General features: G+C 42.0%; 1 protein-coding gene and 1 non-coding gene across 4 annotated transcripts in view; both read left to right on the top strand.

Moving 5' to 3' along the window:
- prrc2b (proline-rich coiled-coil 2B) overlaps positions 1-12,234 on the top strand; it is a 35,385-nt gene that overhangs the window by 610 nt on the left and 22,541 nt on the right. For all 3 annotated transcript variants that reach the window (XM_072692633.1, XM_072692625.1, XM_072692638.1), the window contains exons 2-7: positions 6,034-6,212; positions 7,169-7,346; positions 9,209-9,311; positions 9,981-10,044; positions 10,904-11,047; positions 11,996-12,234. The exon at positions 11,996-12,234 is cut by the window's right edge and continues 123 nt beyond it. In XM_072692633.1, coding sequence (XP_072548734.1) covers positions 6,098-6,212; positions 7,169-7,346; positions 9,209-9,311; positions 9,981-10,044; positions 10,904-11,047; positions 11,996-12,234 — 843 coding nt within the window. In that variant the 5' untranslated portion in view covers positions 6,034-6,097. The remainder of the gene's footprint in view (positions 1-6,033; positions 6,213-7,168; positions 7,347-9,208; positions 9,312-9,980; positions 10,045-10,903; positions 11,048-11,995) is intronic.
- Positions 10,105-10,245, top strand: LOC140538463 (small nucleolar RNA SNORA68). The gene has a single exon (XR_011977766.1). It is a non-coding gene; the product is annotated as a small nucleolar RNA SNORA68 (small nucleolar RNA).

Here is a 12,234-nt window from a genome sequence, read left to right as displayed (position 1 = left end):
ACTCCCAAAATCAAAGCCCTGCTTCTCTCAACGCTCACAGGAGTCCCCTAACCCCGCTAGCTGGCTGGCTGCTCCGTTATTGGGAACCATTGCAAACAAACTCAGCTGTTTATGCTACTTAAATGCTCATTTAACCCCTTTAAACATCATTAACATCATTATATATCATTTATTTATTATTATTATTATTATTATGAAGAAGAATCTCAGCAAAACGTCCATAAACAAGCCAGCAATGACCGGCTAGGCTAGGCTACGTTAGCTAGCTACGGCTAGCGATGTTTACATGCAACCCTGGTTAGAAATATTACCTAATAAACGGTCAAATAAATAAAAAACGGTCTTAATAAGCGCTAATAAAGACTAATAAGTGCTGATAAAGGGGTTCTGTATTCGTGTGTGTTCGTTTAAACGTTGCACAGCGAGTTGAGCTAAAGCTAGCAGCGTTAGCATTAGCTAGCGTAACTAACGTTAGCTCTAGCCTAGCTACTAGCTGTTTCTACCAGACATTTAAACACGTTTTAACGATGTTTTAGACGGTTTTTAATGGTTTTAGTTATGCTGTAAAGTTAAAATAGCGCGTCAGTGTGATTAGGACTGCGTTAGGGGGGTTATAGGAACCAGGCTTTGGCTGGATTTGCTGGATTTGCCTCCCTGTGATCTGTGTTGGTGTGAGAGGATGAGGGAATTCGTCCCCCAAATCCATCACATTTAGGTGTGTGTGTGTGTGTGTGTGTGTGTGTGTGTGTGTGTGAACACAGGGCCTGTCCCAGTGTCCCCAGTATATTAATAATAGTCCCCTGACTGGGCTACAACCAGAAGGACTGAAATACTGACATTTTTACCTGAGCAGTTCTTCAGCTAGATGTTGCTCAGTGGTCTTGATTTGTTGGTCTTCAGTAACGCAAAGCAAGCCTCCTTAGTTTGACGGCGGAGTGTAAATGTGTGGGTTTCCTATAAACTGAGAATTTTAGCAGGATTTTGACTCTAAATGAGTGAATTTGGGGAGCAAATCCAGTAATTTAGGTGTGTGAGGGAACACAGGACCAGTCCCAGGGTCCCCAGTGAAAGCAGCCTGCTCAGGTCTCTCTGATTGAGCTATGGTGAGAAGGACTGAAATAATAATAATAATAATAATAATAATAAATATATATATATATATATATATATATATATATATATATATATATATATATATATAAATAAAATACTCACACACACTTATATATTTAAATACAAATATTTCCTCAGTCCTCCTCGCTGTAGCCCAGTCAGAGGGAACGGAGTGAGCTGCTTTACTGGGATGTTGCTCAGTGGTCTTGGTTTTATTGCCGTTTCACAGAGGAAACCTCCTCAGATTGATGGCAGAGTAATTTATTTATTTAAAAGAGAGAATTTTGACTCTGGATGAGTTTTTTTTTTTTTTTTTTTTTTTTTTTTTTTTTTTTTTTTTTTTTTTTTTTGGTTAATTGTTTTCTAAATCCAGTTAATATAGGGGTGTGAGAGGGAGAAAACAGGAGCAGTCCCAGTGTCCCCAGTAAAAACAGCTCACCCTGACATTTTGGAGAAAAATGGATTGTTGGAACATAAAACATTGAAATATGTTTTATTAGATTGGTTTTCAACATCTGTTTTAGCAGGATTTTGACTCTGAATTAAGGAATTTGTTCCGCAAATCCATCTAATTTAGGTGTGTGTGAACACAGGACCAGTCCCAGTGTCCCCGATTAAACGGCTCACTCAGTTCCCTCTGACTGAGCTACACCAAGACGGACTGCACTACAAACGTTTTGGAGAAAAAATGCATTTATTACATTAAAATTAATCAGTTTTGGAACATAAAGCATTTAAATCGGTTCTTTAGATTAGGTTTTAAAAAAGGTGTGAATTTGTTCCCCAAACCCATCAAATGTGGGTATGTATGAACACATGACCAGTCCCAGTGTCCCCAGTAAAAGCAGCTCGCTCGGTTCTCTCGGACTGGGCTACAGCGAGAAGGACTGGGCTACAGACGTTTTGGAGAAAATTGGCTTTATTACTTGAACTGAGCGCGTTTAAAAACCCAGCACATAAACATACCCAAAAACATACCCAGCAACATAAATCTGTGTTTAGATGGATGGTTTAAGTAGCAGTTTTGATTTTGGTCCAGTAAAGAAAATCGGGTCGTCCCGATTGGAAGCCCATTGGGTTTCAGCTGTTTTGTGTGAAATGTTGGACAGGAATGCATTGATTTCTGTTTCATTTAATTGTGTGCAAGCAAAGGAACACATCCTAAATTGTCCAGTTAGAAGAGCCCAACCGGTTGATTCTGATGGGCCTAATGTGAGCGGCGTCCCACTACACGCTTTTACGGAGTTCGAGCCCACCTGCTTGAAGGTGTACTCGTCATAGTCTTAAAACATCTGGTCCAAATGCTAGGCTGGCCGTATTTTTATGTATTTATTTATTTATTTTGCTCAGTAAAAAGGACACTGGGGACATTTGGGTAATAGTTGGGATGTTGTGGTGGGGGGTCCCAAGTTGGCCCAAGTTGTAGGACCGTGAGGTTGGAAAGACCTCTCAACTCCTGCAGCTACAGTATGCTAATGTACATTAATACACACATTTACTCATTTAGCAAAACCAATAAATGGACTTAATAGCCGATATGAGCCGATCACCTCCTCTCAGCTCAACTCCCGACTTGGCCGCCAATATGGGATCAGATGTTTTTAAGCTCATGATCAGCACCCATTCCAGCAGGTGTGTTCAGACTTTTGACTGGTACTGTGTTTGTGCTTTTTGAGATGTTTGGTCTCCAGAAGTGGCACGTTAGGATTGATGCCGTGAGCTTGAACTCCTTCAGATGTTTCCTTAAGTGGTTTGAGTACGTCTCTGAATGTTTTCTGAAGCGTTTGGGTTTCTGGAAATGAGAGCTGCTGTTTTATGCTGTTTGTGCTGTATTTAGAAGTGGGGATGAGGGACTGTTTCTAAGGGTTGTTTGAACACCAGTACCAGTCCTAATTTCTCCAGTACAAAGAGCCCACCCAGTTAAAGCTGATGGGACTGGTGTGAAAAGGGCTTAACAAACCCATTTTTCTCCAAAACAGCCGTTATTTAGTAAAACAGCACTTTTTAAATACATTTTTTAATTAAAATATATAATATATTTATTTTTAAGAGATATAGCTAGTTAACAGTGCTCTATTACGCCACCAGGAGGGGGATTTAGGTAATATAGGAGTGAATTCTGTGACTTTTACATCTGACTTGGGTACTATTATAATATAGGAAGAGTCTTCAGAGGGAGTCTATGGCAGGTAAAGTGGCCCAAATCAGGTGTGTGTTGTAGGCTCTTCACATTGCCGTTTTGAATGTGACCTGTATCCGTACATACATGCACACAGTGCTGGTGGACACAAATGCCCAGGGCGGTGGACAGCCATTGCTGTAGCGCCCAGGTAGCAGAGAGGGTGAAGGGCCTTGGTTGGGGGCCTAACAGGGACACGGTATCAAACCCACAGCCTAGTCATCAATGGCCTGGTGCTCTAACCGCTGAGCCACCACTGCCCCAATTACTTTTATTTATTTATTTTTATTTATTTAATTTTTTAAAGCCAATTTTTGGAAATCTGTCATTTTATTCAAATTGTGTGTTTATACTAAGTAAAATAACCTTTTTATCCAATCAGAACAGGGGAATCTGAATACGGTTAGGGAGGTTAGGGTTTAACCCTCTGGAGTCTAACACTCTAAATTTTCCACTTGCGTATGAGCATCATCTCCTCTTCCTTCATAATGAGCCCCCGTCTGACCTAGAGTGCCGTGTGAGGAGATAATCAGACCCTAAACCTGATAAATCGAAGTCAGATTTGAGAAATTCCTTCTATCTCCTGTGAGAACATCCCTTCACTCGTGTGAACGAACTGTTCTGGTGCTTAAACCGAGTTCTCAGAGTCTCAGCTTCCCAAAAACAGTGGAATGTCGGAGTCCGGTAGTATAGAAACAGCCAGAGGCAGAAGACTGAGTGTCCATTGGTCAGTTTCACACACAACCATAGTCTGGCGCTTGAATCCACCAGTTTAGACACTGGGAGGGTCAGAGACGGGAATCTCGACCCATCTTCAATCTATATTTCTTCACTCCTAATTTAGGGGGATGGCAGTATCCATTTGACCTGTAATACCAACCAGCTGCAATGGCCCTGGTCAGGCCCTGGTATCTAGTCCCCGTTCCTAGTGTAACTAGCGAACCCCATGAGTGCCGAATTTCCATCCGGGACCCGGAGGAACCTTTCTGTTGCTGTCCCCTCTTCGAGAAGTCATCTGTGACTAATCTGAGGACGCTGTTGTTCACCTCTGCTGGAGTGTGGTTTCTGGTTGCTCTTTCGGAGCCAACAGCCCTCCAGACTTACAGGTTTGAGAAACCTGACCACTCTGATATCCTTACAGTGGTGGTGAATGGAGCCAGATGTTCCCATTGACTACAGCACTAATATATAGCCATTTAATTTACTTTATAATTTATTTATTTAATTTATAAATTGAGTGTTTTCTGTGTTTTCTGTGTTTGCCATGGTGGTGTTCTCACTGCTCAGGCCAGAGCATCTCCAGCTGTATCCCCCCATCTTTATCTTCTACTGGTAGAAAAGTCCTGAAATGAACGCAGGGCACTGAAACTCAGCCTGTTGTCCAAGCAAGTCCTCTCTAGGGTGGCCTGGATGTTGCAGGACTTTGTTGAACGTTTATTTGAGCACATTTAGACCTCGCTATAACCGAAGGATAATGCTCAGCTCAAGCTAAACGCATAAATGTGGGTGAACCCCTTTCTGAAGTTCCACCCAAAACCCATAAACAGCCTGTTTAATTTTATGGGATGTTGGGAGGTTGGAGAATGGGTGTGTAAATTGATGCATAAACCAAAAAAACAAATGCCAAAGTAATAAAAAAAAAACAAGAAATTAATCTCAAATAAAGGCTAATTCCAGTTTCCAGAGTCAGACCGGTGGTCTGAGTGCAGATCGCGTGCTAGAGGTCTAAACGGCACACTTCCCCTGGCATTTCTGTTTCCTCCTGAATCTTTCAGTGAGCCCGTTTACCTCAGCTCACCTTTCTCACTGAATATTGCTCACCACTCACTCCCATACACATCTGCACACCACTGATACAATCACTACTACCCATATACCACGTACACTGGATTCGTTTACATGTACCATCTGAATAAACTCGAATTATAGAGGAGTAGTACAAATTATGCTGTATAATTTAATGTTTCATATCTCTACACGCCTAAAAACATGCATGTGTACATATACAGTATTGTGAAGTTTAACCCCCCTGTGTAAATCAGTGTAGAGCTGACTATCTGCTCAGTTAAGCACAGATATTAGAATAAACACTAAATGTGGTGGAGGTTCTCCATCACTGTGTTCATCATTAGAACATCTCCAAAGTTCTCCTCTCTCATGGAGTCTAGTGTTATTTAGAGTTCTCCTCAGATCAACACCTGGTTTGGTGGTAAATCAGGGCTTAATGATGGTAAATCAGGTGAGCTGCTGCTGCTGCTGCTGCTGCTGCTGATGGAGTTGAACACATCCTCCACGCTGTGCTGGCTGGACTGGGGGGCGTCCAGGAGAACCCTGGAGGAACCGAGCTCTGTTCTTCAGACTAGCTCACCGACAAGATCTCACTACTTTCTTTCTTCAGAATGAGAAGCTCTTGATTCTCCTTTTTACTGGATTCATGTTTAGCTGCTTTATCTGTTCTGATCAGATCTGGAGCTTCTATGGGGGGAAATTCAATAATTGCACGTTTGCACGTCTGGTTTTGCGCAGTGCTGCTGTTGAGTCGGTCTAGCAGTGGTTAGGTGGCAGTTTTGTAGTTAGTGGAATTTGAGTTTTCAGTTGTTTGATCTGTATTGAACCTTATTAATATGTAAACTCTCAGTGTTGAATGACTTGATTGCTAAAGTAATTGCAGTGTCACTCTGGGGACCTTGAGGACCTTGTGATATGATTTGAGTTAATTTGGTTTATTTTTGAATCTGCAGAAACAGAAGGTACAGAGGAAGAGGCGCAAAGAAAAATTTCCATACTCGATGACATTACATCGCAATGTCCGATCGTTTGGGGCAAATAACCAAGTCCAAGGATGGGAAAAGCAAGTATTCTTCGCTCAGCCTATTTGACAAGTACAAGGGAAAGTCAATAGAAACTCAGAAAAACACCGGTAAGAACAACTGTTTGTTTTTTTTTATGTGAAAAATCAGATTTATTTCAGTTATGGGTAGACAGAAAGCAACATGTCTATTCAGGGCCATGGAACTGCATAGTTTTTAATGTCCACTGTATGTAGAATTGATCTCTTTCAGTTTAAGAGAACTAGAGATGCACCGATCTGCCTTTTTTCAGTTACGATGCATAAACATTGCATTTCGGTCGATACCAGTCCGATACCATTGCTGAATTAATGAACTGTAGTAGAGTGGTAGAGATTTAAGGCATCAGGATTTACCTAAACATTACTTTATATAATATAAAGAATTAACACACATAAATGTGCTAAATTGCAATTTTAATTTATTTATTTGCACGTTTAGTTAAACAAATAAAGTGAAAAGATCGGTTCCATGGATCAGCCTAATTATCTGATGCCAGCTAATTTAGTTAAAATCAGGACCGATACCCGATCCTAATATCGGATCAGTGCATCCCTAAAGAGAACCAGAAAGCAAGAGATTTGTAGGTTTATGTTTATATCTATATCTCTATGATTATTTTAATAATTCCACCTGTATCATAATCTCACATTTCCTTGCTTGTCTTGCTTAACATTGAGACTCTTGACTCCACCTTATACGAATGGAAAATGAGCGTTAATTGAGTTGTACTGAATTATCTACAGTAGACCTTGAGTCACTTATAACTAACTGGATCATTAATAGCAGACAAGTCGTTTACTATTGGAGACATTGGATCTTGTAAAATAGTTACTGAATCATTTCACAGCAGATACTGAGTCAATTATCGCATGTAGTGAATCATTTCAGCAGATACTGAATAAAAAGAGTCATTAAGACCTTTCATCCTGAGATAGCTGCTGTACGTTAGACAGTGTCTGATACATGTTCGATAATCAATAGTCAATAAAAGCCTAATTTTGCTTTTCCATCCCTCTTCCTGCAGTTGTTCCACGACATGGCTTGCAGAGTCTTGGTAAAGTGGCCACTGCCCGGCGCATGCCCCCACCCGCTCACCTGCCGAGCCTGAAATCCGAAAATAAAGGAAACGATCCAAACGTGATTATTGTGCCCAAAGACGGAACAGGATGGGCGAACAAGCAGGAACAGTCCGATCAAAAGAGGTATGAGGATCAGCCTCATCTGCGCTGCTTTTGCTAAGGTTTTGGCTGATCGTTGTACGTTTTATTAAATCTTACAGGTGTAAACTTAAAAGTGTGATGTAATTATGATAAAAATTCATATGCATAACACACACACACACAGAGGTGTACGCAGAGATATTTAGAGAACGCTCTGCTTCTCGGCCTTGGGTAGAAACCGAGGTGCGTCAGTGGGTGATTCTTTGTTTTCCTAAAACAAAGGATCAGAGAGAGGGGGAGGGTTTATGAAGTGTGTGTGTGTGTGTGTGTGTGTACATGTACGTGAAGGAGTGAGATGTTCTTTTCCCAAGGTACGTCTGCTCTACGTGACTGTAGAGCGGAGTGTGTGGGTGGAGAACATGGTGCTGCTGTGTAATTCAGTAGGCGGTGATTGGAGAGAGTTGGTGGAAGGGGGAAGTTGAGTAAAGTAAACAGCCTGACTAAAAAATGGAGTTGAAAGAATCTGTGGTGTTCATTAAACGTTGTTCGGAGTCCAGTAAGATCTAGGTTTTAAGGTGGACTGGCTACATGTGACATGTAAGAGGGTAAAATGTCCAGCCCCATGATTTTGGTGACTCAGAACTTTGGTTTGGTGGTCCAGAACTTGGTGACACTGTTGGGTACACACATTGTCTGAACACCAAGGACCGGCTGATAGACCAAGGCTAGACAAGCCATGTCTAAAGGGGGTGTTTGTACTTATAGTTCGATTCCGTTGGTCCGGACCAAGTGAGAGAATTTTACTGTTGGATTTTAGTTTAGTCTGGTTTTACAGACACAGATACATGAACCCAATACTGATCCAATACCATTGTTGAATTAATAAACTCTATCTCTTACTGTCTGGGTCAGGTATAGTTTAATCTGTGGTTGGTGTGGCTCAACAGATAACGCCACTATCTGCCAGTGAGCTCCCACATTATGTGGGAGACTTGGGTTCAGTTCCCAGTCTGGGTAACTATGCTGTGCTACACCAATAAGAGTCCTTGGGCAAGACTCCTAACACTACATTGGTCCACATCTGTAATACGAGTTACCTTGTAAGTCGCTCTGGATAAGAGCGTCAGATAAATGCCATAAATGTAATCTAATTAGACTAATTACACTGTTAGAAAGAGAACCTGCAGTTTCAATATGCTTAGAAAAGATCATTTTCATGTTGCGCTAAAATATCGTAACGTTGCCCGGCTTACACATGCTAATTTATTCCCAGAATGACGGACGTTAAAGCTGTACAGTTACACGTTCCTGTGTCCTAACTCTCACACGTCTTTACTTTCACTGAGACGGCTACACTAACGAAAGCAGTTCTGATGCTGGATAGTGTTGAAACACTGGTTTGGGACACAGCCCAGCTAAAGTTAAAGCCCAGGAACGTGGGCTGGTCTGCGTAAAGCTAAAAAAAAACAATTATTGGTTTTTAAAGGTGGTTAGTTTTCAGTTCATCCCTGCTTAAATGTAACAATATTGGTTATTAATGTATTAACATTATATCAAAATTAACCATTTTAGAGAATTTTCAGTCAGTTCGATTTCAGTCAGTCTGTTTTTTGGAGCAATTATGGTGACATCGTAATTTACCATAATAAATACATGTAATCTCTTAATTGTGAAAGTATAGGCCAGTTCCTTTGAGACTTTCAGTGTTGGGAGTTTTCCAGTGTGTTTGGGTTATTGAGGACGAATGGCTTAAAAAAAGTGTCCCCACCCCGTCAAGACATCACTGTGTCAGGATGAGCTCTCGATTTGGAGGCTTTTCTGCCTGTTTCGTCTCGGTCAGTGTGATCAGCTCAGCTCAGAAGCTCCGCTTAACCCACCTGTACCCCCTTCCTTTTCTCTTCCAGTTCCATTGCATCGACAGCACAGCTGCAGGAGTCGCAGCCGCAGCTGCCTTTGCAGAAATCTGTCTCCAATCTTCAGAAGCCAACACCGGCAGCCAGCCAGGAGGTAGGCACGGGCGATGGCCTGTTTCTTTTTATTTATTTATTTGGTTATTTGTTTGTTTATTTGTTGATAATTTATTTATTTATTTATTTATTTATTAAATTGATCATACAAAAAATATAGTGTGGGCATTGATGTAACCTTCCCGCTGGAACGCCCCCACTAGTTGGCCTGACTGGTAAAACATTACATTAAAAAGTCAGTCAGTCCTGGTTTGGTCAAGTTAAAGGCAGTTGGGCTCATTGCTGTGAAGATTTGATTGATTGCATTCAGCGACAAGAGTGTTGGTGAGGTCAGGATGTTTGATAGATGATCACCACATCATCATCCCCAACTCTGTATCCCAAAAGTACTGGATGGAGCTCCACCACCATGATTCCAGAGGACACAGCTCCTCCACTGCTCCACAGCTCAATGCTGGGGGGCTTTATACCCCTCTAGCCTACGCCTGGCATTATTAGGCCGCATGGAGCCAATAGGAGGAGGTTCATGCTTATGTGCATTTGCTCATCTGTGTCAGCAATGAGTGCAACTTGGTTACAAAGTAGCTGAATGCATTCATTAGAAGGGTTGTCCACAAACATTTGGACATGGTGTGTGTATGCTTGTCTGTAATTGATTTCTTATTTGTGAAGGTTGTGGATTCATGCTGTTTGTGTTTCTTCCTCACAGAGCACAAGCACAGGTGGACCAAAGCAATGGGCACAACTAAATGGAAAGGCAGTAGATCAAGATGGTAACGTCACCACTCTTTCATTTGTACCCTGTTAGCGACACGTACATCAGCTGCAGCATCGCCGCACACAAACCCAAAGGTCGTTATCATGTTCGATTGTGATGACCTACGCAATGTGTGCGTAAAGCAGAACGTCAGAGCCTTGTCGCCTTTTGTAGGCTGTGTCTGTGCCAATAAAAGTGAATTCAAGGTCCTACATTCAGCGCGAGTCATCCGGCTCTGGAGTCCTTCAGAGCAGTGTTATTAGACCTCGGTCCTGCTTTGCTGTTGCTATGCTGTGATTGGCTTGATGAATAGAGACGTCCTAGACGTTGCATGGCAAGCGGCGCTCACCAAAGCTTCGTCCATTTAGGAGCCTTTATATTTAGTCTGAGGTGTTCGGATCTGATTGGGTTAAATATTAAAGAACTACAGCGTACAGTAAAAGTTCTGGACCTGATAAATATATTTCCTAGAATTTTCTTCTAACCAGGAACATTTTAGGGACCTATATTTTTGAGCGTGAGATGTTTGGTCTGATAGAGGTTACAAATAAAGAACCTCAGAATAAGAGGAAGGTTCTGTACCAGTTAAAAAGTTGTCCTAGAACTGTATGTCCAGTGTAGGATCCTTATGATGTTAAGGTTGAAATGTTTGTAGGGTTAGATAACATTTATTTATAAATCACACACATTATATTGTGTATGTGTGTGTGTGTGTGTGTGTATATATATATATATATATATATATATATATATATATATATATATATATATATGTGTATATGTATATATATATATATATATAAATAAAATGAAATGCATGTTAATGTATATGCAAATGTATCGACGAATCTGACCCTCCTCCCCCGGTTGTGCAGGTTTAAGGGCCTCAAGCCGACTGCAGCCCTTCTCTCACGAGGAATTTCCGACGCTGAAAGCAGCAGGAGAACAGGACAAGGCTGGCAAGGAAAGAAGCGCCTTCGATCCGTCGTATGGGCCAGGACCAAGCCTCCGCCCTCAGAGTGAGTGGCTTTTATTATACGGTTGTGGTGGGACGTTTACACACTCATTTAAACATTGAGATTTAGATTTTGGAGGGATTTCTGAAGTCAGCACAGGGTCACAAATGTCCATACCCCCATAACTCCTTGGTCACACATATGAAGAAAAATGCCTTTTGAGGGAAAATTTAATGGTAGGATGAGACGTTTGGAGGAGTAAAGATGAGGAATTCAACCCTTAGAACATGGTACCGGCTGTTAAGCATGGTGGTGGTACCGGCTGTTAAGCATGATTGAGTTGCTCATTTGGCTCAGTGTTTGAATTCTCCATGTTCCTTTTATGTGGCAGAGTCACATGACTACACACATGGTAGGATTTATAGTTTAGTAAGGGGGCGTTACATGAGCTCACAGTGGGGAAAGTTCAAAAACAGTAAAGTTGATTAGAGGTTCTGAATGTTGGTTCTGATTAATTTTCGCTTAATTGCCCAACCCTAGAAGGTGGACTACCTCAGAATTCTTCAGCAGAACCTCAAACTATCAGCTAGACGGTTGAAACTTGGACACAGTTTGGTGTTCCAACAGGGCCGTGACCCCAAACACTCATCAGAGGTGGTGTGAAATGATTAAGGCAGGCCAGCATTAAACTTTTTGGAATGGCCTTCCTAAAGTCCTGACCGCCGCCCTACTGAAAAAAGTAAGTGGACTGGGACTAAAAGTCAGGTGTCTGAACTCTACCAGTTCTGCCAAGAAGAGTCAAGTATCCAGTCCGAATTCTGATCCTTGTTGATGGCTATCATGCTTGGGGACATTTCACCAAATATCAGAGCTGGATGAATGTTTCTGACCCAGTGTTGAGCTCAGAGAGCCCCGAAAATGAGGATGTATGTAAATTAAATGATGAAAAAATATATATAAATAAATATTTTCCCAAATAAATAAATAATTATCTCTCCTTTTCTTCCTCAGATGTAACGAGTTGGAGGGAGGGGGGCGGACGGAATCTTCAGCCCCTCTCTCTGTCCCCCGCCCTCTCCTCCGAGGCGGAGGGAAAGGGCAGCGGCCCGGCTGAAACCGCAGCTCCTCTTCCTCCTCCTTCCACCACCACCACCGCCGCCGCTGCCATCTCCTCCTCCGGCCCCTCCTCTGGCCCCTCCTCACTGTCCTCATCTGCCAACACCACCTCCACCACTGCCACAGCCCCATCT

This window comes from Salminus brasiliensis, chromosome 1 (genome assembly GCF_030463535.1).
Source record: "Salminus brasiliensis chromosome 1, fSalBra1.hap2, whole genome shotgun sequence".
NCBI classification, from domain to species: domain Eukaryota; kingdom Metazoa; phylum Chordata; class Actinopteri; order Characiformes; family Bryconidae; genus Salminus; species Salminus brasiliensis.
The sequence above is the reverse complement of the archived record's forward strand: the minus strand, read 5'-3'. Positions and strand labels throughout refer to the sequence as shown.